The sequence below is a fragment of the Micromys minutus genome (assembly GCF_963924665.1).
Source record: "Micromys minutus genome assembly, chromosome: 11".
Classification (NCBI taxonomy): Eukaryota; Metazoa; Chordata; class Mammalia; order Rodentia; family Muridae; genus Micromys; species Micromys minutus.
The window spans coordinates 51,777,314-51,804,553 of NC_137980.1; the positions used below are offsets into that span (position 1 = coordinate 51,777,314).

At 44.2% G+C, this 27,240-nt stretch overlaps 2 protein-coding genes across 4 annotated transcripts in view; one reads left to right on the forward strand and one right to left on the reverse strand.

Moving 5' to 3' along the window:
* Nucleotides 1-6,318, forward strand: part of GSS (glutathione synthetase) — a 28,850-nt gene extending 22,532 nt beyond the window's left edge. For both annotated transcript variants that reach the window (XM_080925039.1, XM_080925040.1), the window contains 4 exons: nucleotides 1,640-1,834; nucleotides 2,637-2,718; nucleotides 4,611-4,800; nucleotides 5,819-6,318. In XM_080925039.1, coding sequence (XP_080781165.1) covers nucleotides 1,640-1,834; nucleotides 2,637-2,718; nucleotides 4,611-4,800; nucleotides 5,819-5,942 — 591 coding nt within the window. In that variant the 3' untranslated portion in view covers nucleotides 5,943-6,318. The remainder of the gene's footprint in view (nucleotides 1-1,639; nucleotides 1,835-2,636; nucleotides 2,719-4,610; nucleotides 4,801-5,818) is intronic.
* Nucleotides 6,319-6,743: 425 nt separating this feature from the next.
* The window catches only part of ACSS2 (acyl-CoA synthetase short chain family member 2), a 38,386-nt gene continuing 17,889 nt past the window's right edge, over nucleotides 6,744-27,240 (reverse strand). The window contains exons 3-19 of one of the 2 annotated variants that reach the window (XM_080924769.1): nucleotides 19,812-19,903; nucleotides 19,513-19,616; nucleotides 19,242-19,314; nucleotides 18,900-18,975; nucleotides 18,621-18,735; nucleotides 17,891-17,929; nucleotides 13,634-13,771; nucleotides 13,106-13,276; nucleotides 12,742-12,875; nucleotides 12,423-12,555; nucleotides 12,285-12,341; nucleotides 12,039-12,119; nucleotides 10,801-10,909; nucleotides 8,807-8,875; nucleotides 8,291-8,467; nucleotides 7,678-7,752; nucleotides 6,744-7,545 (exon numbers count right to left, since the gene is read on the reverse strand). In XM_080924769.1, coding sequence (XP_080780895.1) covers nucleotides 7,418-7,545; nucleotides 7,678-7,752; nucleotides 8,291-8,467; nucleotides 8,807-8,875; nucleotides 10,801-10,909; nucleotides 12,039-12,119; nucleotides 12,285-12,341; nucleotides 12,423-12,555; nucleotides 12,742-12,875; nucleotides 13,106-13,276; nucleotides 13,634-13,771; nucleotides 17,891-17,929; nucleotides 18,621-18,735; nucleotides 18,900-18,975; nucleotides 19,242-19,314; nucleotides 19,513-19,616; nucleotides 19,812-19,903 — 1,771 coding nt within the window. In that variant the 3' untranslated portion in view covers nucleotides 6,744-7,417. The remainder of the gene's footprint in view (nucleotides 7,546-7,677; nucleotides 7,753-8,290; nucleotides 8,468-8,806; nucleotides 8,876-10,800; nucleotides 10,910-12,038; nucleotides 12,120-12,284; nucleotides 12,342-12,422; nucleotides 12,556-12,741; nucleotides 12,876-13,105; nucleotides 13,277-13,633; nucleotides 13,772-17,890; nucleotides 17,930-18,620; nucleotides 18,736-18,899; nucleotides 18,976-19,241; nucleotides 19,315-19,512; nucleotides 19,617-19,811; nucleotides 19,904-27,240) is intronic. The other variant, XM_080924770.1, reaches the window with a different exon arrangement.

Sequence of the window (27,240 nt, forward strand, 5' to 3'; positions counted from 1 at the left end):
CAACTTTCTCCCCAGTGCCTGAGAATGGAGACCAGAGCTGGGGGCATAATCCGCTGACTTCCCTGTCTCTTGTGTCCTAAGCTCCTAAAACAATCAGGCTATTCAACCTGTGATTAGCCACCTGCAGGCCTTTGTTCCTAAGATCCTGCCTGCCTAGGGCCCATTCTCCAGTGACTTTCACCTGTCAGACGGCCCATTGTCAGGATATTACTCAAATTTCACTTCACTGAGCAAGAATAACAGGTACTGAGTACCTAGGAAGTGTTGGAAACTGCATTTCTGTGGGGATAACAACAGAAAACAAGGCAAATCCAAGGGTCTGGTTCTTATGGTGAACACCAGCCTGGGCCGAGAGATGAACATCAGAAAGAAAAACAGAAAAATTATTTTTTGAGTTTTGGCTTTGTTATGTTTATTGAGACATATAAACTTGTTTGGGCTTACTCTATAGCCCAGGCATGCTGAAACTCACTGTTGTAACTCTGACGGGTTACTGCTGTAACTTCGGCCTCAGCCATCTGCGTATTAGCATTATAAATGTGGAATGCTATACTCGGCCTGAGGCAAACATCTCTAGTTGAGAGGTAATTGGCTTTGACTGAAAGAACAGGATGAACAGATAGAGGGTTGTGGAGGAACCCACACTGGTCAGGAGAAGACTGAACCAAGACTAGAGGAGAAGGCTGTAGCTATCCACAGGAAAAGTCAAAAGGCAGAGAAAACAGTAAATCAAAGACCTGTGAGAAGGAATGAAATGTAAGTAATTACAGTCTTGTATGGCTAGAATGCAGGAGTTAGGGGAGTAGCTGGAAGCCTCGGCATGAGACAGGAAAACTGGGGAACTCTGTCTTACAGGAATGCTGAGGAGTGGACCTTATTTGATAAAAGGCTGAAGAGTATATGGTTAACTAGATGTTTATGTGTAGGATTTTCTTTGGAGCACAGTGAAAAGCTCAGCTTATAATCGAGTATCTCACACCCTTTAAACCTCATCCAGTCGGGTGTGGCGCACATGTTTATAATCCCAGCGTGCAGGAGGCTGAGGCAGGAAGATTGCAAATTCTAGAACACTCTTTGTTCCATAACCAGATCCTGTTAAGAAATGACAAGTCTAGTGCTCTGAAGGCTGAGGCAGGAGGATGGCCTAGGCTATCTAGGGAGTTACAGGCAAGCCTAGCTACCAAGTGAGGCTTGGTCTCAAAAGAGAGGGTGGTTGGAGGAGAGAGGGAGGGAGGGAAAGAGAGGTGGGGGAGGAGGGGAGGGAAAAGGAGAGGCAAGAGGAGCTCATTGGTTTTTCCTTACCCTCACAAAATGTCTTTTCTTTTGGATGTCGTGATCCCAGCACTCAGGAGACAGCTATGGATGGATCTCTGTGAGTCTGAGGCCAGCCTGGTCTACATAGCAAGTTTCAGGCCAGACAGAGCAACATACTGAGACCCTATTCCTCCTCCGTAAAGACATTTCCTTGTAGTGATTTGCCATTTAATTATGAACTTGCATTTGTTTGCTAGACCACAAATTCCCTAAAGGCTAGCATCCTGCAGACTGAGATGTTGTAAGGATAAGCAGCTTGAAGATTAAAAGGCACAGTGTCTGGCACCTAATCACTAAAGGCTCTGTGGTCTTATTGCATCTGTAGAACTGGGAAGCTCGCCTGCTGCTAGAGAGATCATGTGCTGCCAAGTGCCCGGACATTGCCACACAGCTGGCTGGGACTAAGAAGGTGCAACAGGAACTGAGCAGGGTGGGCCTGCTGGAAGTGCTGCTCCCGGGCCAGCCTGAGGCTGTGGCCCGCCTCCATGCCACTTTTGCTGGCCTCTATTCATTGGACATGGTATGTAGTGTTTTTCCTACCACACAACCTGGGCACAAATGTGTTGTGGGTGGGGTGTAGCACAGCTGGCACTAGGGTTGGCATATGGCTCACACCCTTGGTGCTCTGGAGGACCCCTGAACCTGAGGGCAGGTGTCTTAGGGTTTTACTGTCGTGAACAGACACCATGACCAAGGCAACTCTTATAAAGGAAAACATTTAATTGGAGCTGGCTTACAGGTTTAGGTGTTCAGTCTATTATCATCAAGGCGAGAGCATGGCAGTGTCCAGACAGGCATGGTGCTGGAGAAGGAGCTGCGAGTTCTATGTCTTGATTCAAGGCAGCCCGGAGAAGACTGGTTCATAGGCAGCTAGGAGAGTCTCAAAGCCCACCAGTGACATACTTCCTCCAACAAGGCCACACCTTCTAGTAGTGACACTCCCTGGACCAAGCATATTTAAACTACCACAGCAGGAGTTAAAACCTGGGGCGGGGTGGAGGGTGGGGGGGTGGGGGGCTGAGGCTAAAATCCATTGCAAACTCCCTCAGCAGTGGTGGTAAGGATGGAAAGCAGAGGGAATGACTGAGGAGTAGAGAGAATTGGGGGATATCTGTAGTCAGTTTCCAGGCCATTGCTGCAGTACTGAAAGCCTGTTTGGTGTCTAGTGCTGCACGGGAGTCAAGGGCCACATCCAGATTGAAGTGTCTAGCCTAAAGGAATCTATGGTTGTTTCCCCTTCTGTCCTTCCCCCTGATGTCACTTTGCATGACCAGCAGGACTTGTAGCCTGAATTCTGGTGACTACTTTCTGCCTCCTATCAGGGTGAAGAAGGGGACCAGGCCATTGCTGAGGCCCTTGCTGCTCCTAGCCACTTTGTGCTGAAGCCCCAGAGAGAGGGCGGCGGTAGGTGATCTCCTTTGTGGAGCTGCTCAGTGAAGGCCTACGGGTTCTTGCCAGTGCTTATTGGCACTTGGTGTGGATTCAGTCCCAGGCTTAGTGGTTATGAAAGAAAGCAACGCAACCCAGATCCCAGCATGGAGCCTATCTCCCAACACCCAGAAACTCAGCACTGTGGAGTATAAGGGGATCTGATTAAACAGATTTTGACAAGCTTAGTTGTGAGATGCCTGTGGGTAAATTATAGGGAAATGAAAAATAGGTGCATACTAGGAAGGAAGTCTAGGAGAATACTTGGTTGTATTCCTGTTTCCTGTGAAACTCCTTGAGGGAAGAATTATGTCTACCTTACAGACTTGACTTTCCACTTGGGTCTCAGGACAGGTGGGATTCTTCTAATTAGAAAATGGGGAAGATCATTCTAAACTGAAGAAAAGGCCATTCAAGTAAAAGCTTGTGCCACACAAACACCGATTAGACTATTGAGAGGTTAATGAGAAACTGGTGAGGCTAGGGCTGGAGATGGCAGGAGTGTGGGCTGGGAATGACTACTGGGGACCTGATAATTAGGAGCACTGAAAATATGTCAGGAAATTTGGGATTGGGGAGATGGCTTAGTCGAAAAGTGATTACTATGCAAGTGCTGGGTCTTCACCCCCACACAAGCCAAGCATGACAGCAGGCACCAGCACCTCTAGGGCTTTGGAGTGGAAGGCAGAAAATGGCAGATCCTGAGGGCCCACTGGCTAGCCAGTCTAGCCAAAACAGCGGGCTCCGGGTTCAGTGAGAGACCCTGTCTCAAAAACTAAGGCCACTGAAAAAGATACCCCAATATTGGCATGCACACACACACACACACACACACACTCACACATACACTCACACTCAGATATATGGTATAAACTGTATTTTATCACAAGTGAGGTAGGAAGCCATTAACGTTTCATCAGAATACATGAACTATTCAGGATCCAAGTAGGTTTGGCAGTGAAGAAAACTTTCAAAGCTTAGTGCTTCAGCCTGTATAGATTTCCTGGAATGAGAAGAGGTATTTGTGGCAGAGAGCATGGAAAAAGGCTGATTCCATTGGCAAGAAGACCCATGTAGAGGCCCAGACTAGGGTTATGACAATATGAGCATAGATGGCAACATTTCGGAGTTGGTAACATAGGTAAGCTAACTAAGGTGACACGGGGAGAGTGAACTTCAGTAGGACTCAGGGATGCCTTTCATCCTATTAGGAGTATAAGTTCAGGAGGGGTAAGTTCTAACAGAAATAGATAGGCATGTGAATATGCTGAGTTTGCGTTAGGAACACATGGTACATGCTTATGATGTCTAGAACAAAGGATATGAGTTAAAAGATTTGGAAGTTAACTTATACAATATAGGTGAAGCCTTAGGAACAGAAAGTAGAGGACAGAGCAAAGATAAAGAATTCCTAAAGAACCTCAGTGTGTGTGTGTGTGTGTGTGTGTGTGTGTGTGCCCATGTGTATGCATAGTCACATCCATTGTCTTCCTCTATTGCTCTCCACCATTTTTTTAAAGTCTGTCACTGATCCTGGAACTCACCAGCTGACTAGACTAGTGGCTGGCCAGCAAGCTCTGGAGATGCACCTGTCTCCACCCCACACCTAGCTTTACATGGATGCTTGGGATCAGAACTCAGGTCTTTGTGTTTGCACAACAAACACTTTACAGACTGAGACATCGCCTCAGGCCCAGGGAACCCCAACATTTAAGAGGAGAAAGAACCAGTAATGGTGGCTAAGGAGAAACATCCATAGATGGGGCAAACCAAACAGAACAGTGTGGTGGCGGGGGTGTTCACTTGTCAGTGTTCTTTCCTTCTCAGAAGCCAGGTATTCTCTGTGTGACTGGCTGCTTTAATTGCAGGTAATAACTTATATGGGGAGGAAATGGTCCAGGCTCTGGAGCAGCTGAAGGACAGTGAGGAGAGAGCCTCCTACATCCTCATGGAGAAGATTGAACCTGAGCCGTTTTTGAATTGCTTGCTACGGCCTGGCAGCCCTTCCCAAGTGGTCCAGTGCATCTCGGAGCTGGGTATTTTTGGAGTCTATGTCAGGTAAGCCAGTCAGGAGCAGCTTCTTCTACCACATCCCTACAAGAGCACGGACTGAACCTTGGATAGAGCCATGAGCCACAGGGCTCCGTTTTAGCTTTAGCTTTATTGCCTGTTTCCTTACCTATTAAAAAAGGCCAAGGATCCAAGACTTATCCAGCCCACAGCACTAAAAGTGAAGAGACATGTTTTATAGCTGTAAAGGAATTCCATGTAGTACCAAAAAGGATTGAGAACTCCAGGAACTATGAAAGTCTGAGTGCAGCTCTAAAACCAATAGGGATTCCAGAGAAAGATGAGGAGCAGGAGGGTATTTAGTGGCTTTGAAATGCTGAGTAGCTTCTGGATTTGGATCTGAATACTAAGAATAAGAAGGAGGCAAGGTAGTGTATGCCTTTTGTCTCCGAACTTATGAGACAGGACAGGCAGATACATCTCTACGAGGTAAAGGCCAGCAAGTTTCTAGACAGCTAGACACGTGAGAGACCCTATTTCAAATAAAGAAGAAAAGAGGACTTTGGAATTGGTAAGGAACAAAGTCCTAATACAACTGCCTAAAAAATACTTCAAGGTCAGGTCAAAGTATAAAGACAACTAAATGCCACCATGCCATGCCCCATACCACAGCCTTCCCGACTCTTAACTACTTGCAGCATTTTGCCTGCTACTTTTCCTACCCCTGCTCCCATTACCACTGCAGGCACCTTGAAAGAAAGGTAAAGGAAATGTCTAGCTCAGGACATAAATGTTCATCTGAATCATGCTATAAGCTTTTCTCAATTTATTTAATCTGTATGCCCATCCTGTAATATAAGAGGAATTTCTCAATTTTAAATTAAGGACATTTTTTAGGAAGGTGAAGAAGCTTCAGAGTTAATAATTTCCAAGTTAGGGAGCAACTCCAAATCTGATTCTAAAATCCTACCATTTCTTAAACATAGCCCCGTCCAATCTGCTGGTCAGCTGGGACCAGAGGGGTCCTGGGTTTCTAATGTTATGTCTCCTTACCTCATTTCCACAGACAGGGAACAACACTTGTGATGAACAAGCATGTGGGACATCTACTTCGAACCAAAGCCATTGAACATGCAGATGGAGGTGTGGCTGCAGGAGTGGCAGTCCTGGACAACCCCTACCCTGTGTGAAGGGACTTCACTCAAGAGACCTTCTATCCCCTGTACTTGGCACTCCTCTCCTGAGGGGCTACCCCTGTCCCCATCTTTGGGGAGCTTGTCTCTTCCATAGACCTCTAGGGGCTTCAGGGAAGGGAAAATCCTGGGCACCTTCTCTCAGCCCTCTGTCCGAGGACCAGATAAACTATGATTCCATCGAAAGAGTTCTGGAGATCCCCAGATTTGGAGTGTGGGAATGGAAGCTGCTTTGAGGCAAAGGCCCACAAACCCCGCAAATCTTCATTGTCCTCTCACCAGCAGGATCTAGTGCCTTGACCTGGGGTAGGACCGAGTGACCAGAGGAAGAGGGTAGATGGACACAGACTTTCCCAGCTCTGCCCTAAATAAAACAACAAAGCTAATTCAATGTTTCATGTACCAAGAGGAGGAGGGCAGGTCATGTAAGGTGGATCTGCCAGAAAGGTGACTGGGTTTAAGTGGGGTGTGTGTGTGTGTGTGTGTGTGTGTGTGTGTGAGCGGTTGGGGGCTCCTCACTGGTTTCAGATCCCGTACATAAGATACTCAAGTTCTCTAATCCTTGGTCACTCCCAGAGGACTGTAGGGTCAAGATGATCCGAGGAAAGAGCAACCCTGATGTGACATCACAGGTGTAAACTGCCTTCTCACTCTTGCTTAGGGGCTCCTCAGAGGTCTTCAGGATGGAGCTTTGCAAAATTATGCCAAAACTAAGGGGTCCAGGGCAGTCTGGGGCATAGCAGTTCCCTTCCCATCTGCCACACATCAGAACAGACAATGAACACAGATACCTAAAAATAGCCATTATGTTCTTGAGCTCATAAACTTTATTCATACAACAGTGGGTCTTGAGCACAAAAAGAAAAGAGAGTTTCACCTAAAAGTGCCTCTCCTGGGCAGGGTTCTGGTCATGGTGCAGAACTAGGAATGTTAACTCCCTTGGTTCTAGGATCAGCATATCTTATTCTTTCAATGAAGCAGATGATGTGAAAGTCCTCTGGAGACCGAACCCACCTGCCTAGTCTCTAGAACAAACGGGCAGACACTGCTACCTTCTGGCAAGGAATTCAGACTCAGAATACAGACAAAGTATTTTAAAAAATATTTTTTCATAGACTTGCAAACGGTCACTTCTAAAGGCTAGTGCAGGCGCTTTCTGAGAAAGCCGGAAGGATTAGAGTTGCTGCCCTGCTTTCAATTAGGCCCACACTTATGCTCTGGGCAGCTAACTTTGGTTAAGGACATGGCGTTCTAGCCTCTGTTCTGGGCTTGGAGACCTCTCTGTAGTCTAGGAGCATGCCAGTGTGACCTGAGCCCTGTTCCCTTCTACCTGGCAGTCTAGGTAACTGTCTCCCTGGTTTCAACCAAAGTGTCAACTAGCACTGGCCCTTGGTACTCCTGAGTGAGAGGCAGGATGGATGGGCAGAAATTTGGAGAGCCAAGCACAGGGAAACCCTGGACAAGAGTCTTGTTCACTGTGTGGTCTGGCAACGGTGACTGAAGAGATGGTTGATGACGGATGGGTCAGCCACTGTAGAGGTGTCCCCCAGGTCATGGTCATTCTGAGCAATCTTCCGGAGTACTCGCCTCATGATTTTCCCTGGTAACCCACACACTTCTGACGTGGTAACAGCGCTGACTGATCCCAGCCCTTTTAAGGACTTTCACCCACACACCTGCCACCACTGGGCTGTGTAGCCCATCCCAGTTCCTGGGGGAACTCTAAACTTACCTGAGCGTGTTTTAGGCAAGCCGGGTGCATTCTGGATGTAGTCTGGTGTGGCAATTGGGCCAATCTTTTCTCTAACTGTAACCAACAAATTATCAAGCATGTCTTTAGTGCCTTTAGCCAGACTTCCAAAAGCCATGACTTGATTTCCTCAGCTATTTCTTTGTCTGAGTTCTGCCTAGAGTCATTCCAAGGTTTCCTGTTCCCCACTCTCTCTGAATAGGTGTCTTTGATTCTTTGTCTTATTTTATTAAATCCATGTTCATGGAACTTTGTCTCTAGAATCAGCCTGCTAGAGTTTAAATCTCACTCCTGGCAGCATAGCCTCGAGCAAGCAGTTCAACTTCTCTGCACCTGAAGTTTCTTCTCTTTACAACTGCAGTAGCAATGGGATCTAGTTCATGGGGGTAATTATAGGAATTAAATGGGGTAAAGCATTAAAGCACTGATCTTAGTGGTAACACAGAAAAAGTTTTCTAAAAAATGTTGGCTGTTACTATCCCAGTGGGAGACGAGAGGAGAATGGGGGAGAAAAGCAGGGGTCTGTCTGTGCTTTGCTGCAACCTCTCCCCAGTATCTTGCAGACCCTTTAGTTCCTGCCCAGGATGCTCCTTACTCTGCTTCTTGAGTTCCTCGGTGAGGGTGGGACTGAAGGTATGGCCATCACACAAGGTAACAAAGCAGTAGAGGCATTCACCCTTCACAGGATGAGGGTGGCCCACCACGGCTGCCTCTGCAACAGCCTCATGTTCTACAAGTGCTGACTCCACCTCTGCCGTACTCAGAAGATGTCCTTGTCAAGAGAAAGGAAGTGCATGAGAGGAAGTTCTCCTTCCTTCCCCAGCTCTTGCTCCCATCTGCACCCACAGGGCTGACCTGACCTGGTCAAATGGGGAAGGCTTTCATTCACTCTCTAATGGTACGCCTCTGAGCATGTCTTGACCATCCTAGACTCATTTTCAGCATATTCTAGCCTGCATTAGACTTTTCCTCTAAAACCTGGGACCAGGACTGAATGATGTATTCTACACACAGTCTCACAATAGGATTGTCCTGGTTCTTTTCAAAGTCTGTGTCTAGGAGTTGCTGGGGGAAAGAGCTAATAAAATGGGAAGGGATATAGGACCCTCACCAGACACATTGAGCATGTCATCAATCCTGCCAGTGATCCAGTAATAGCCATCCTGATCCCGTCGGCAGCCTGGGGAAATGTTCAACACAGTGAGTACCCTGATTTATAATGTGGAACTGCCACATCTACTACAGTAGCTTATTGTGATCTTTGAAGAAGTCTTCCTGCTCCCACTTTTGTCTTCCTTAGCAGCCAGCCTCCAAGATGGCCCCGCCAATCTCCATCCTCTAGTTTACTGAAGACATTTTAGCTTCCATCTTAGTCTGTTCTCCCAGATCATGTGTTCTGGGAGTAGCCGGGCGCCATGTGAGTAATCCTATGGAGAGATCCTACTTAAACTGATTATCTTCCAGAGGACCAAGGTTCAGTTCCCAGCACCCAAGCCAAACAACTTACAACTGCCTGAGAATTCCCGCCTAAAGTCCTGTGAGCCAGCATACAGATAGACCTTCTAGGTTCAGTCAGACCTTTCAATGACTACAGCAGCAGCTAACAGCTTCATTCTTACACGAAATACCCTGACTAAAAAACACCCAACCAAGATGCTCTTAGATCCCAATCTTCAAGTTGTTGGAAACTGCCAACTTGGGCATAATTTGTTCCATGGAAATAAATAATATATCCAATCTCAAGTATATTTTTTAGAACATTCAAGATTATTTTCCAGATACTAACTACCGACCCTCACCGTGTGTGTGTGTGTGTGTGTGTGTGTGTGTGTGTGTGTGTGTGTGTGTGTGTGTGTAATACTGAGGACTAAGACTTCATGCTAGGTAAACAAACCTGCTACTACTGATCTATTTTCCACACCCTCCCGTTTTCAGACAGGGTCTTATGCACCCCTGGCTGGCCTCAAATTCACTATGTATCAAAGTTGGTCCTGAAATTCCTAATTCTGCTTCTACCTCCAAAGTTCTAGGATTGCACTGTGCTGAGGTAAATATGGTGCTGGGAACAGATTCCAGAATTTTATAACTACATAGGCCTGGGTTCTACCAACTGAGCCACATCCCAGCCTCCACTACCTTGAATAAAATGTAGATTGCTTCCCATGTCTGCACACTCTGTGTCACCTCTTAGCTATCTTTCCAACATAATTAAGAATGCTTCCCTAGACTCACTTCCAGTCTCACAGCCTTTAATCCATTTCTTATGTAGTTCAAGGTTGTGTCCACTATCATATTCTTACTGTGGACTTCTCTGTGCTTGATCCTTTTTAAATCCTCAGGCCTTCTCTGGCCATCCTTGAAGGCACCACCTCATTGTTTTCTTCATAATATCTCTCTCTACCTGCGACTCACTTGTAACCAATAAACTTGGTTTATTGTCTGTTCCCTCTTTACTAAAATGTGAGCCCCATAAGATAGAATTTGACAGTGTTATTCACAGTAATATACCATGTACTCATCAGATCAGTGGTCATTGTAACCACTCAATAAATACTGCAGGAGGGATGAACTGGTAGTCAGAAAATGCACAAACAGGCTCTAGATATGAGGCTTAGTACGATATAGTAATACCCATTTCTACATGCCCTAGCTCTGTCAGCACTAGAGTAAAACACCAGAGTCTGTTTCCCTAGACATCTAATCTCAGATGGTACCATTCCGAGACTGTTCCTACAATACTCTTTTCTGCTCTTTCTTAAAAATAATTTTAATATGTGTGCATTTATGTTTTACTGTATCCACTTGTGTGTGGGTGCCCACCAAGGACAGAAGGGAGCCCTAGATCCCCTGAAGATGGAGTTACAGGTGGCTTTGAGCCACCTGGCACGGTTGGACCTTTGGAAGAGCAGCAAGTGCTCTGACCACTGAGCCATCTCTCCATCCCTCATTCCTGCTCTTATAGCCTTCACTGTAGTTCTCCTGGGTACCAGATTCAGACATTAGGGCATACTCCTTTCTCTGTCATTCATCCCTAGCCAACTCTTCTGAAAATGGAAGGTACATGTCTTGCAGAGAAGGGTTGGGGGCAGGACAGCCAAGGCTCACCATCTCCGGTCACGTAGTAGCCAGGGAACTTCTTAAAGTAGGTGGTCTCAAAACGTGTGTGGTTCCCATAAACTGTGCGCATGATCCCTGGCCAGGGCTGCTTGAACACCTGGGGGATACAGAAGGTACAGAAGATATATGATCACATCTTCTAGGCTGTCTCACAGGGAGACAATCATAGCACTGCTGAACATTAAGGAAAAATATCCTAAATATCAACCCTGAAAAGTATAGGCTTTGGGGGTAGATGAACCTGGCCTAGAATCCCGAGTCTATATGGCCTCAGGTAAGTTATTTTGCTTCTCTGAACTTCAGGACCATCATCTGTAAATAATAAATCCTAAAGTTATTATAAGGATTAAATCACTAGTGTATGAAAAACTGTCTAGCACAGTGTTCTGTGAATAAATAAACATCTGGAAAATAGAGTTTCTTTTGGATACCCAGGAAAGCAGGTTCAATTAGATGCAATCAAGTCATAAAAATGGAAGCTATATTAGTGAATAAATAATTTCCAATCAATAGAATTCTATGCCAGCAGAATTCTAGATTGAGTAAGAAAGCCTGGATTCATGTCCTGCCTTTGTTACTAACTTGATCTTGGAAAGGTGAAATGAGATTGAGATCTGACAGTTAATAACCAGAAAAACAAAACAAAACAAAACCAAAAATCCCAAAAATGGCAACAGCTAACATTTAAAAACACTTAAGTGTGCAATTTCAGACTAACCTTTTTGTACAGATTATCCAATAATTTAATAAAATGTAGGAGATAAAATACTATTATCTATGCATATTATAACCCAGTTTTACAAATGAGAAAAATTACATTCAAAGGCAATAGGTAACAGCTTATCTGAGGTCACAGAAGAGGCAGAGTCAGGATCTGAATTCAGGCAGGCTGACTTCAGAGCTTATATGATTAGTCTTTAAGCTACAAAGATTCTTTTCTCTAGAAATGGATGTCAAAGGAAGGATTAAGACTAAGACTTACTGACACCAAAAAATTATCATCATGAATCTTGGAATATAATCTATAAGGGCCCTTAAGAGCCTATGTACGAAAAACTAAAGATACAGGAAAGTATTTGGAAGGATCTCTATCGGTGTCTTTCAGCAGAGGACAAACTGTAAACTGTATTGGTTCTTAGCAACTACCAGGGAAGATACGGTTATAAATTCTAAAACAAAGTACCCTCTGCAGACACTTTCTTCTCCCAAAGATTCCAGATTCTTACCAGATAACCTTCAGCTTCCCCTTCCAGTTCTTCCCCCGACTCATTCAGGATTGCGGGCGCTACACCAAAGAATGGGAAAGACTAAAAGCAAATGAGAGGCTCAATCCAAGAACAGGGAACTCTGACTCAGCTTCCACAGAGCCCCAGTTCCTCCTAGCTCTCAGGCCAGTACCCTACTCTCTAATAGGCCAACAGCCCCAAGTCCTATCCCTGCCAAGCCTAGGACAAGCAGAAGTCTTTACTCACAGCAGAACCAGGCTTCATGGGTGTGGCACCAGGGAGAGGGGTCAGCATGTGGCCACCCTGTGGAAGTCAGAGATCAAAGATTTGAATCACTTTTCCTGCAGTGTTCCTGACCCCTAGCTTCCTTAATCCCTTACTCACCGTTTCTGTTTGCCAGAAGGTGTCTACAATGGGGCAACGCTGGGAACCTACTACCCGGTGGTACCAAAGCCAGGCTTCAGGGTTGATGGGTTCACCTACTGTGCCTAGCACCTGCAAGGATGCTCGGCTATGCCTTGAACAGGAGAATGGGAGAGAGGAAAATTCTGAGTACCATTAGGAGCCAAAGTACACATGCATGCAGTGTTCCTTTGCCCCTCCCCTATCCCCGGTCAGGAAGTTGGGACAATAGAAAGAAACTGCATGAAGGGCAGTGTTCCGCTCTGAAGGCTATGGGACAACAGATGGGGAAGGGTCTCACTTGGTGACAGGATCATCTCCAAACTTCATGAGCATCCGGATTGCCGTTGGTGCTGTGTAGAACTTAGTCACCTTGTATTTGTCCACGATGCTCCACAAGCGGCCTTCATCTGGGTATGTGGGGATCCCCTCAAACTGACCCCAGTGAAATCTGGTTATTTTGGGCCCTTCCCAATAGTCTTTCCATTCCCTACCAAATATTCACCCTTTATGACCAACTGTGTCTCTACCCTCTGTCCACACAAGTCAAGAAACCTTCTAGTAGGATATACAACCCCTCAAAATTCCTTTTTCTCAAGGAAGATGAAGAAGCTTTGGGAAATGATCACCAGGAGAACTCTGTCCATGCCCATCTCCCATCTCACCAAAACACTGGTGGCACCATTAGCCAGTGGCCCATAGGTGACATAGGAATGACCAGTGATCCAGCCAATGTCTGCTGTGCACCAGAACACATCCTCCGGGTGGAAATCAAACACATACTTGAAAGTTGTAGCCACGTAGAGCATGTAGCCTCCAATTGTGTGCACCACACCCTGTGGGGAGAATGGGGCCTCAGGTCGGGGTTTTGTGTCCACCTCTACTGACCAACAGAGAGAGCCTGCACAGAGCTGGAAAAAGATCCTTCCTGAAGATTTTAATCCTGCCAATGCCCTTTCATGGCATCTGTCTCTCTCTTCGATCTCCTTTATTGTACCCCAGTGCCACAAAAGTATCCTGACCACTTACCTTCTTAGATCGAGTATCTGAGTCACCATGTCACTAGGATCCCCAGTACTCATTCTAAAAGTTTCTGTCAGTCATTCCAAGCTTCCCCGGAAACTCAATTCTCACCCTTTTAACCCTTACACACACACACACACACACACACACACACACACACACACACTTGCCTTGGGTTTGCCTGTGGAGCCACTGGTATACAAGATGAAGAGTGGGTCCTCAGCATCACACCATTCAGGCTCAAACTCATCTCCTGCCTGCTGCATGAGTTCATGCCACCACAAGTCAACCCCCTCATTCCAGGAGATCTGTAGGGAAGACAGTAAAACAGTAAAAAAGGGCAGGGAAAACTGTAAAACAGTTCAAGATAGAGGCAGGAGATACCCTACCTGATACCTGGAGGGGTTAAGGCCCTACATATATGGATTTCATGGGTCCAATGGAGCAGAGAGAACAGACTTATGCTCCTACTCCTGCTCTTCCTCTACCCCAGAGCCTCACTTACCTGGCTTACTCTAAGAATTGCTCCTTTACTGGCTCCTTCATGTCTTGCTCCTCTCAGCTGAAATACCACCTTCCTAGAAAGACTTCCCTGAACAGTATCTGACATCCCCTACCCCACCTGTCGTTATTAATCATCACGCCTGGTTTATTCCCACACAACACATATTTCCAGGTATTTTCTACTTGATTATTATCTCCCCCAACTAGACAGGGACCTCTAGGAGGGTAGTGGCATAGCTGTATTCCCCATCTCCCATAGCCTTAGCATCTAGTAATGTATTCAACACTCAAAAGGCATTTTTGATGAATAAATAACTATGCATACACAGCCTGAATACACACATACACACTCTAGGACTGGTGGCCCATTAGCAGGTACGTAGACAAGTGCACAATCCAGAAAAACAAATTAGTCATTGCCTACAGGTGAGAAGAGCACTTAATTCTGTTAGTTAATAGCAAGAGAACCCAACACGTTTGGGCTCAGGAATTTTTCCCATGTGTTTAGAAGCCATCTTGGAGTTTCTCTCTGGTATCTTTATCAAAGTAGAACCAACAGGGTTTCCCATAGCAGCTCCTACTGAAGACAGGTTCCACTCAGCAGTAAGTCTCGTTTCAAGTTAGTAGAAAGCCAAAGGTAAATTCCTCTCAGGAAAGGGACGGCTTACTGTGCTTGAGTGCCTTTGACAATGACTTCAGGATCATCTGCTATCCTATTTCTCACCTCTCCTTTGAAACTGTTTTCTCTTCCTGACTATGTTCCCAGTTTAAGCTCTGTTGGGTGAAGTTGGAGTCCCTTGATGTCTCAAAAATTACACTGGAGTTCAATCTTTTACCCATATGGCCATGGGAAGTCACCCACTTTCCTATTTTCTTATTCATGTGTATATGTGTATGTTGAACATATGTTGGTGTGCCATGGAAAAGCAGGTGGTTGGGCAAGAGGAGGGTTTTGCATCCCTGGGAACTGGAGTTAACAGACAGTTGTGAGCCACTTGATGTGAATTCTTAGAGCCCTGTTCCCCTCAAGAACTGCAAATGCTCGTAATGCTAAACAATTTCTTTAGCCCCTTAAGTGGTTTTAAACGAGAATAGTTCCTTTTGCCAGAAAGTTCTGACATGATCTTGTAAAAGTCAACAGAGACATGATTGTTGCAAGTAGAGAGAAAGACTAACTAAAGTCAGAAAGGTTAGGGGTAAGTCTAATGACCACTGGAGGAAAGGTTAAGCTGGTGAGAAATGTTTAGGGTTTTCTTTATCTACCTTAAAGCTCTTTCACAGTCAGTAAATTATTTTTATTTTACTTTAAGACAAGGTCTCTGGCTTGCCTCCAATTATAATTCTCCAGTCTCAGCACCCACACTGGTGGGATTACATGGATATGTAGTTCCATCTGCTTCCATCAGATTCTTGGAATATTCTATGACCCTGGCTGACTGGTAGATATAGCAATGTTAGATAAGTTCCTTTCTCTAATACATAGTAATATAGCCATAATGCTCTGTGAATATTTGCTTTTTTAAATCCCCAAAGTGTCAGGCATATACCTTGATAAATTAGAATATGACTCTCTAATCACTCCTATTCTTATGTACCACCTGACCTTTACTCAAGAGATATTGAAATGTCTGGAATGTGAGCATTATGAAGATTATAAAAGGTGAAGCTGTGTAGGGTGGCTTATGCCTTTAATTCCAGCACCCAGGAGGTAGAGGCATGATGAATTCAAGGCCAGCCTGATCTACATGGGGAGTTCCAGGTCAGCTGTGGCCATAACAGAGTGAAGCCCTGTTCTAGAGGGATCTGGTTATGTGACAGGAAAAACTGTCCCAGCAAGAAAACAAAAAGTACCCCATCATTAAGTGGTTGATCTATATATGTGTACACTGTCACATGAATACGTTTTTTCTGTCAAATGATTATTTGAGCTGAGGGCTTTAGTGCTTTTAAGTGTAACTATGTCAATATTCTTTATAAATGGTGCTGGTTTGTTGTGCATTGAATTGTCATAGGGTAAGACAGTTATACTGGGGCAATGAGAGAATTTTTAACAGTCTTATAACAATGTTTCCTTTGTGGGTGTCTGTGGGGGGGTGGAGTAGGTGTGGTGCTCCAACTGTGGAGCTGATAGTGAGCATAGTGCACACCAGGAAGCAGAATGAGCTGTTAGTGAAGCAAACATTGCTTATGAATGTGTACCTAGGAGGCTTGTGACCTTGGAAGGAGAAGGGCTGGGTTTTCTAAAATAAGAACTGAGGAGCTGGCCTTGTCCTTGGGCCAGAACAGAGATTACGAGATATGTAAGAGGAAAATGGAGTTTGTAGGTGGTATGGTAGAGAGCACCTGCAAACTGTTCCGGGCCTTCCTCCGAAGACTGTGGAGCAAGGCAGGAGCCTGGAGGCCAACAAGGTTTCTACAGCTTTCACTGCAGTCTTCACACAAGCCAACCTGAGCTTTGTGAGAGTAATTTAATTCTCTTCGCTGCTTTTATTTGTTTGCGGTTTATTTTTTTATCTTTGTTTTTGTGACTCGTTTTGTTTTTGTGATTGACTTACTTTCTTCTCCAAAAAACAAAAACCCATGAGTTTGCTGTTTGAGGCCAAATTACAAGAACATGTTCTTGTTGTATTGTTTTGGATTTATTTATTTACTTAGCCCAGCCTTCCTTCTATAAATTGCTAGTCTGTCTGATGTTTTAAGGCAGTGACAACACCTAACATATATTGAGTAGTTACTACATGCCAAACAACATATAGATAGATAAAATCCTATGAGATATGCACAATTACTATCTTTCCCTTATATAGAGCAAAACTGAAACAAAAGAGATTAAGTTGCCCTAGCTTACATTGTAGCAGGCAGCAGAGACAACATTTGAACCAGGGAGTCTGGATCTGGAGACCCCATTCTAAACCACCACATTTGTTACCTCTTTCAAAAAAAGTCTCCTTTAGGTTTTGTTCCTTCCCTTCCTGGCTGGCCTGGAACTTGCTACATCAGACTGTCTTGAACTCACAGAGATCCTTATGATGCTGCCTCTCTGGTGTTGGGATAAAAAGGCATGCATTCCCAAGCCAGTCTTTGACTAAATTTTGTAAGAAAAACAGTTTTCTAGAAACCAGGTCTGTGTCCACACCCATCAGAGTAAGTTTATATACCGCCAGCACAAGGATTCATGGAAGACTCAAGTAACCTGTGAAGACAGCGAAGCTCACAGGAACGGTGGCCTTTACATTTTTTTTAGGGGTGGGAACTGTTTTTTTGCTTAACCATTCATAATCTCTTTATTACTGATGTTTTTTAAAGTCAAGTCCAGAGACGAGGCATGATTTGTTTGAAGCCATACAACTAAAATTTGGCCTCTGAATGCCAAGCCACTGCTCTATACTAGTCTGCTTTGAGCGCCACAGTGTGACTTTTGCTGAATTTAGCATTTAGTTACTTCAGAATAATGCATGGTTTAGAAATGCTAAGTTGCATACAATGTATTTATGGAACCCCTTTTCTGCTGTCCTTACAAAACTCTTTTTCTTTGCAACACAGGTCTAACTTTGCACTTGATGATGAAATCCCAAGATCAGAGCCTATACTTCCTCCAGATGCCTCCTGTCTTTCCTGGATCTACACTCTGCCCAGCTAAGTACATAGCACATGCTTTCCTAAAGGTTACCTAGTCCCCTCTCCTACAAAGGATATATGTGGCAGGAGTGGATTGATGTCTGTTGCTAACTCCGATATCCTTGCTATATGTGAACTGACAAAGGCATATCAGACATTTGATTCCATAGCCCTTCAGAATGACAGGGGACATCAAGAGGCCCAGAAACAAAGGGACCAGGCTTAGCTCTGGCAGTAAGCTCACTGGAGCAGACAGACAGACAGCAGATGGACATACAGGCAGCACACAGGGAAGCAGTGGATACCTGGGGCCGGATGCACTTGGATCTCTCTTTCAGCTTACCCTGTTAAGAGCCCATGGAATGGAAAGGCTGATGAGCAGGGTCCAAGGATAGAGGTGAGAGGGAAGGGTGAGTGTTCCCTCAACCCCTACTTGCCTTCTTTCTCCCCAGCTTGCCCTCTCACTAGTCCCCCCAGCCTCTATTTTCCTAACCCCTATTCTGAACAAAATTTCTAATATTGATTTGGCTCTCCAACCTCCCTAGTCTCACACTAGCTAGCCTCTCTACTCCCAGCACTTCTCAGATACTTCAAATCAAAGAACCTAAGTAATCTTCTATCCTTCTGGACCCCAGAATTAACGTACCTATACCCCTCAGAACTGTAGGCTGTCAACATGTCCTACAGCTTTCCGCAGAAGTAACTGGTCCAAAGCCACAAATGTAGCTCATTCAAGTCACAGTTCAATCAGGATGAACACAGTCACCCAAGTCAGCACCTTTCCCACCCAAGCCCAAACCCTAAGGGTCCCCTGTGCTTATCAACCATCACAGCTTTTTCCCCAAAATCCTAGAGCCCAAGGGCTTCTCTACCCATACTGAAAGTCAAAATCGCCTTGTCTCAATCAGCTCTATCAGAAGACACTTTCCTAGAATTGTTCCTAGACCTCAGCATTATGGTGAAGAAGCAAAAGTGGTGGGGGAAGGAAGAGAGGGAATTAGAGCCCAAAGGAGAGTACAGTAGTGTCAGACTCACCTGGACATCTGGACATGGCCTCTTAACTGGTGGGGACTGGCTGGGGGAGTCATTCATGCCCAGCTCTGCCCGCCCCAGATGTTTAACCACAATGCAGCATCTCACTGGGAAACCCCTGGAGAAGAAGAAGAAGAAGAAGAAGGCTGAAGCACTGGCCTGGTTCGCTAGAAGAAGCTGACAGGATGCACCCATGCCCCTCTAGGAAAGAGACAAAGGGAAGCTGGCAGTGGAGAAAGACCCTGTTAACCAGGTTAGTAGCCAGTAGGCCAGCAAACTTACTTCTCTCGGCATTTCTCCAAGGACTCATCAGCCAGCTCCTTCAGGTTCACAAGTTTTTCCCCCCTGTAGAAGGCATCTTTGGGGAGCAATAAACATTCCAGGCCTTAGTACACACTATGCTCCCCAGTGGGCCCAATGACCACAGGGCCCTTCCTGAATAGGCCTCCTGACTCTGGTTCTCCCAGGAGATTTGGGCTGACACAGAGCCAGCTGATGCAGGATGAGGAGAAGGCGGGCAAGCAGTCCCTACCCTCCATTCCAATAGCCCCAAGTCAACAAGCAGACTGGAGACCAAGCTTGAGGAGTAGGAGGATCTGAAGAAGGCGTGAAAAAATTAGTCACCTGTAGTGATGAGCAGGCAGCAACTGGAATCCAGGATCCTTTCACAGAGAGACTCTGCAGAGAAGCCTGCAAACTAGGGAAGGGGGAAAAAGCTGAGGGGAAGGGGAGAACTATGGGTAAGTGATTAAGGAGAGGAGGTTCTCAGGGTTCCGGAAGGTACTGAATAACTGATTTGGACCTATATTTATGATCCTTCACCATCCAGGTCCAATTCCCTTCTCCACAACCCTGTCCCTCACCCTTGCTTGCTTTCACCAGCCCGAGCTCCTACCACAATGGAGTGCAAAGCTCCAAGGCGAGCACACGCCAGCATAGCCACCACAAGTTCCAATATCATAGGCATGTAGATGGCCACGCGGTCACCCTTCTGAATACCTACAGGAAAAGACACAGAACAGACACCATGGGCCTTTCTTGCTATTCCTTGTCCCTCCCACTCAGAGGGTCCCTCCCAGTTAACTTTTTCTGTTCCTGTTACCAAATTTCCTCCATTTCTTGTCCTCTTTCTCACCAATTCCCCAGATACCTCAGGGTTAGGTCCTCTAGTTCTTCTCCCACGCCCATACTCACCCTGCTTTCGGAGAACATTGCTGAACTGACACACCTGGGCCAGGAGTTCACGGTATGTGATCTTGGTGGTCTCCCCTGGCTCATTACCCTCCCTGAAATGAACCAGAAAGAATCGGTAATTAGCGATACATCTTTGTTCTCTTATAAGCAAGAGAGGAGCAGTCACAAAATTCCATCTGCTCATATCAATGCCTGACACTCTCCTGTCAATGAATCTTCTGCTACATCTTTCTAAAAAATGTTTTAATTAACTAATTTTTAAATGTTATGTGTATGAGTGTTTTATTTGAATGTAATGAATGAATGAATGTACCACCTTGCAGGCCTGTTTGCCACCAGAGGCCAGAGGAAGGCACTGTATTTCCTAGTACTGAAGTTACAGATGATTATAAATTGCCATGTGAATACTAGGAATCAAACCCAGATCCTCTAGAAGAGCAGTCAGTTTCTCCAATCCCAATACCACACCATGAGCTGACTGGATTGACACTGTGGCCTCTCAACATACTTTATATACAAATTTTATAAGATTAAAAGAGTACTGTCTATCTCTGAGTCATATTTTTTATGTCAACAAAATGAAGTGATGAGCCCTCCTCTTTTATCCTAGGGTTGCATTAAGGAGAAAGCATATAACAGATGCACCTTCTTGTTGTTGGATCTAATGCTGAGTCAGAGTCTGGTGCCTGGAACTCCTCACTGCCTACCTCTGCCTCTCAGACTAAAGATGTATCTCACCAGGCCCAGCAAGATATGACTTTTGTAAAGTATCAAGACTGAATTAAGGCTTTGTATATTGACTCACTCCTGTAAAGTAAGGAGTAATATCCTGTAATGTCCCAGGAGACCAAGGTAGGAAGTTCCCAAGTGAACTATCTCAAGTTCAAGGCCAGCCTGTGTTCCATACTAAGTTTCATGCTAGTCAGGGTTATAGTGTGAGACCCTGTCCTAGGTAGGTAGGTAGGTAGGTAGGTAGGTAGGTAGGTAGATAGATAGATAGATAGATAGATAGATAGATAGATAGAAGTATGGTGGCCGTCATCTGCATCCTCAATACTTGAGAAGTGACGGCAGGAGGATCAAGCATTTGAAGTCATTTTTGGCTGCTTAGAGTATTGGAGGCAAGTCTGGGCTACATGAGACCTTTCTCAAAAAAGACATGAGGAAATTGCTGTGGTATTTAGGTAAGGTTGGTGCATGCCTGTAATCCTGGCACTAAGTAGGTTAAAGCAGGATCACAAACTCCGAGGCTAGACTGAGCTATTATAGGAAAAAAAAATTGGTGGGAAAAAGAAAAGAAATTATATTGTTATTTAGAATAGGGCCTTCACATTACCTGTGCCCCGTTACCTAAGGAATTTGTTTGAATATAGATTCCTAGACTTCAACTCAGACCCAATGAATCAGAATACAAATCTATTTATTTGTGTATGCATACACTCACACAAATACAAACACACACATACACACTCATATGCACACTTATTCTTGGACAATTTGAATAGGTACAAAATACATTCTGAGCACACTCACTCCTACCAATATTGACAATTTCTTTCTTTCCTATTAATTCCCTTCCCACTTTCATGCCATCTACTTCTGTTTTGTGACCCACTGAGTTCACCATCTACATGAGCATGGGTGTTGAGCTACCCACTGAAGCACTGTGCGTCTGCTTCTTTATTACAGCTGGAACAAAAAAGGCGAAAAACACTACCTTTGGACTTGAGGACATGGCTCAGTGGTACAACATTTGCCTGGCATGTGAGAGACCCTTGACAGTCCAAGCATCAGAAAATGTGGGCTGTGGAGGCAGTGAGGAACAAAGTCATTTTTTAAAGACAGCTAATGAAACCAGGCATAGTGGAGCACATCTTTTGTCTCAGCCCTCAGGAGATGAAGGATAGATTTCAAAGTCAAGGTAATCATGTGCTACACACAAGTCCTTTTAAATGGAGTTTGATTATTTTGTTCCACAAACCCACTTTTATTTATTTACATCTGTGAGGGTACAGCATCACACAGACTCTGTGTCCTTTGTAGGAAAGTTGCTCTGGGATTTGGCACAAACCATGCCATTGTTTCCATGAGCCTCAACTGCCTTTCTCCAGAGTAGTCTGGTTTGATTCAGTTTGCCTCCAGGAGTAAGTCTGTTGTCTTTTGCTTTACACACACAAATAAGCACAACTCTAGCCTACAGAATTCAGTTTCATCTCAAGCATGACTATTATTGATTTTAAGAAGAGGTGAGTGTTCTCTTTGGGTCTAGAAACCTTGGTTATAGCAAAAAATGACCTTGCCCCATAGTATGCCAGATATATTTACCTTTTAGAAGTTCTGTTCCCAAAAGATGGGCACATGCTTTTAATCCTAGCATTTGTGAGGCAGAGGCAGGTAGATCTCTATGAGTTTGAGGCCAGCCTAGTCTACATAGTGATTTTTAGAACAGCCAGGGCTACACAGAGAAACCCAGTCTTGAAAAAGAAAAAAGGAAATGGGAGGGAGGAGAAGAAAGAGGAAGAGGAGAGGAAAGAGGAGGAGGAAGGAAGAGGAGGAGAAGAAGAAATAATACTATTCCTAGCAGGCCTCAACATGTGCCAAGATGGCAGAGAAAGCTTTGTCCTGTTCATTAGTCATTTTTTTTTTAATATCCATGTGTTTACTTGTGTGTGCACACGCACATTCCATCGTGCCCATGTAGAGGTCAGAATTGGTTCTCCCCTTCCACCCCGTTGAAGCAGGCAGGATCTCTGTTTCTGCTGTGCTGTGTATTCCTGGCTGGTTCAGGAGCTCCTAGGCAACTCTCCTGTCTCTGTCTCCCATCTCACACAGGACTGCTGGGACATCTGGCTTTCTATATGGGACCAGGGACTGAATTCAGGTCTCAGCACTGCTAACCCTTTAGCCACTTAGCTATCTTACTGGCTCTTTTCTTTTCCCTCCTTCCCTCTCTCTTCCCTTTGTTTAGACCAAGGGATAGGGTCTCGCTATGCAGACCAGACTGGCTTCAGATTTCCAATCTCCTGTCTGCCTCCCACCTTCAAAGAATGGGACTCCAGGTGCAAGTCCGCACAACCGCATCACGTGGTGCTTTGCCATCTCTTCTTGGACAGAATAATCCTAGGCTGAAACAGTTCTTATTACCTTGATTTCACAAAAGATGATTAGTTTTTATAAATCTTTACTTTTCTGGTGACTAAACAAAAAGTGTTAATCAGAGATCTCTCCCTACCCTGTTTGAGTTATGGGGATCAAACTCAGGTTATCAGGTTAGTGGCAGGCACTTTTACATGCTATGCCATTTTGCTAAAAGCCCTTTAGCCAATAAACAAACAAACAAACAAATAAATAAATAAATAAATGAACAACTTTTACTATAAAAATAAAATAACTTCTGAAATAGATATAGTTACTTTTTAATTCTAGAGGTAACATGTTTAAAAATAAAACTTTCCGGGGGCTGGGAATATAGTCAGTTAGTAGTATGCTTGCCTAACATGCATGAAGCCCCTGGGTTCAATCTCCAGCACTGCATAAAATGGGCAGGCAGCACATAATCCTAGTGCTCAAACGGTAAAGGCATAAAGAACAGAAGATCAACACCATCCTTGGCTGGTGGGTTTCAGGCCAGCCTGAGCTAAGTGAGATCTTACCTATGAGTAAATAAATAAAGTAATGAATAAAATACTTTTTAAAGACAGTCTCACTATGTAGGTTTGCCTGGCCTAGAACTCGTATATAGATCAGGCAGGCTGGGAGCGAACTCACAGAGATCCACCTCCTCTGCTTTTCTAATTCTGCGATTAAAGGTATGTACATAATTTTCAAATCAATAACAAAACAATGAAAATGTCACCCACTTTCTATAATATAATTTCTATCTCCTGACTCCCTAAGTTCTAAGTTTGGCCTTTAGTTAGTTTGTTTTTTTTTTTTTCTAAAATCATTCTTTCTTATACAGCAATTACCGCACGCCATACGCATGTGCCAAACAGGACACTGACATACAAGGTACCTGGTTTCATGGAGCTTGTATGTGAATGATACAGTAGGTAATATACAACCAACAATTAAATTATGATAAGTATCATAAATAAATAAAATATAGTGATAGAAAACAGAGTGGCAAGGAAAATATCTTTTAAAGCTACACAATTTTTCTGGCATACTCATATACAGTGGCATATTCCTGTAATTCTGAAACCCAGAAGGTTGAGGCTGGAGGATTACCAAAGGTTTGAAGTCAGCCTGGGGTATAAAGTGAGCTCTAGACCAGCCCGGGCTAAAATGAACGAGACCTTGTGTCAAAAACAACAAACACATACAAAGGAAATACATGATTACATGTGAAAATGTAGATATAAAATATTTTTCCCACTTTCCTCTACTGCTAATTAATGATTTTTAATACGTGACATAAGTGATACTGCATGAAAAGGTAAGAACCGATAAGTGTCCCTCCTAATCCTATCTCCCAATCACCTCGCCTGCTGACAACCACGGTTACTGATACTCTGTATAACCTTCTAGAGATAACTTGCAGGTGAGGCCATTCTTCGTATGGAGAGCTTGTGTACAGGGGCCGAAGTAATGACTCGAAAGGACATCTATACTTTTAGCATCATTCATAAGATCCTTAGGATACCAATGGAGACAGAAACTTAAAAACTGAACTTAAGATGTTAGACTTTGAAGAGATAAGCTCCTTACAGACTAGCCAAGCATGGGGTAGTAAGGTTTAGGAAAAGGTTACTCAAGGGGCACACAGACAAAGATGTCTACGTACATGTATTCATACAGATTCTAATTTTCTATGCAAATGACAGAATTTTAATCATTGCTTCGTTTTGAGACTGTAAGCTTATGAAGCTCAGGATTACTTCAATACCACAATCCTCTTGTCAGAACTTCCCAAGGGCTCCTGTTACAGGCATGTGCCATCATACACAAGCAGTTGGGTACGTGTGTGTGTGTGTGTGTGTGTGTGTGTGTTGACAGGGATGTAAACCAGAGTCTCAGGCATGCTAGAAAAGTGTTCTACCACTGAGCACAGCTTTAGCCTTTAGATGTTATATTTATGGAATAAACTGGACAAACATTACACGTATAACTCAATCGGCTTGCTTTTTAAAAACATAAACATGTCTTGCTACCATTCTTTATCAAGACCAGTTCCATGCTCTTTATTTACTATTTGTATGTTAGAATTAATTTAACAAGTAATACTTCAGTAGCCATCTTTATTCATGTGTCATTTTCAAATATATCCATAGAATGGATTACTAGAAATACAATTTTATGGCTAAAAGATATGTGCATTTTATAGATTGATCACTATTAAGAGATAAGCACTTTAGATAGGAGTCTAGGGAAGGCCTGGGGAAGTGCAATTTGGGCTAAGACCTCAATAAGAAATCGGTAGCCATGCCAATTCTTGGAACGAATATACTGCACATAGAAGGCTTCAAACATGAATGTGACGAGACCCCACTCGAAGGACAGACTGGAGCTCAGTGTGGCTGGAAAACACTGAGTAACAGATGAGAACAACAGGTAGGCGTCAGCCACACCAAGGGGCGCCTGGGTGTTTACATTTGACTCTAAGTACATTCTTTCTGGATTTCCTTATACAAAGCGCATGCCTACCTCCACATTTTAAATTCCATTTTACATTTTTGTGTTTGTTTAGAGGGGGCATTCTATGCATATATGTGGAGGTCAGAGCACAACCTAGAGGAGTTGATGTCTCAATACCATCATGTAGGTCAGGTCGTCAGGCTGGGTGACAAGCTCCTTTACCCACCGAGCCGTCTGCTCAGCCTCTCCTCTTCTCACCGTGCCATTGCTTCTACTCAAAATGTTCCTCTTCCTTTTTCAGATGCACTACTATATAATATTCCCAGCATGCCGTCTGTGCTCCCTTCCCCTTTACTATCCGGAGCACTTATGAAGGAGGGAACAAACCCAGAGAGAACTAGCCAAGGTCACACAATAATAAGTGATAGAGCCAAGAATAGAGCCTCAGATCTTCTGATTTCAAGTCAGGACTATTTCATCACAGTGTAAAGGACAGGCAAGGATGCCAGACCTTTTCTTACTGAGAAGTTACGGAGGAATTATCAGCTTCTGTCCAGCTTCTGGCTTGATGAGTCAGTTGCTATCTTCTCCTTGGCTTTAACCCTCCTAGGGCTGAGAGAGGCCAGGCATAGCAGGCTTACTAAAACGGGACGGGACACGGGATGGGACATGGGACAGGACAAGGACAGAGGAAGCTGGCAAATGGCCCTGAATGACAGAAGCAGAAATGCTGCCCACAAACAAATGCTATGGAAACGTCAAACCATCTCCACAAATGCTGACATGTGTGTACCCGTGTATGAATCCCCAGAGTGTACCACATACCAACTCACCTTGTATATAATTTGCATAAAACCATATATACTAATATAGAAGATACATATATAATATATGTACCCAGAACTCAAACACAGGTCTGCCTGAAAGCACCTTTACGTACCCACCTACAGGCACAGCTTGCCTTTTTTTTTTTTTTTACAAACTTTTCATCAAATCATTCTGCTTTTTATTTTCATAAAACTTTCTATTGCTTGAAGTAATCTCCCTTTGATCCCAATCATAACTAATAAAATCTTTAAACCTAAGAAGTAGATCAAATTAAGAATTTGTTAAGAATTCAAAGATCCTACTTGCTTTGTATCTTGAGAAGGCCAATTCTCATTCCTTCCCCCCTTCAGAGCAGCCAGGGTTATTACACATGTACTTTATTGGAATATAAACTTCATTACATCAGAGACCTGCTCTCTCTTGTTCCTGGCTATATTTCTAGCACCAAGAATAAGGTTTGGTACATGGATGATGGATGGGAATTGATGTGTACAGCTCTTATGTTCACAGCTTTTTTGAACCCAATTACACACACACACACACACACACACACACACACACACAGACACACACACACATACCAGTGTGTGTTCCTCTCCTTGGCTGTGGCACAAGCTATACATTATTGATATAGGTACATTACTAATTCCAGTGTCTTCTTTCTCTGTCATAGACACCAGGCTGGGGACCCTGGCTGCTCAGAAGGGGAAGAAAATAAGAATTGGCCTTCTTAAGATACAAAGCCCACTAGCATCTTTCAACTCTTAACAGATTAGTCTGCTCTACTTCTGAGGTTTAAAGAGACTATTAGTTATGATTGGGATCAAAGGGTGGTTTGAATACCAAGAAACAATTCACAGACCTTATGAAGCTCAAAAAGAAGGAAGGCCAGAATATGGATGCCTCAGTCCTTCTTAGAAGGGAGAAAGAACAAAACACTCAGGGGAGAAAATACAGGGGCAAAGAGAGGAGAAGGGATTGAAGAAAAAATCCAGCGACTGCCTCACCTGGGGATCCACCCCAT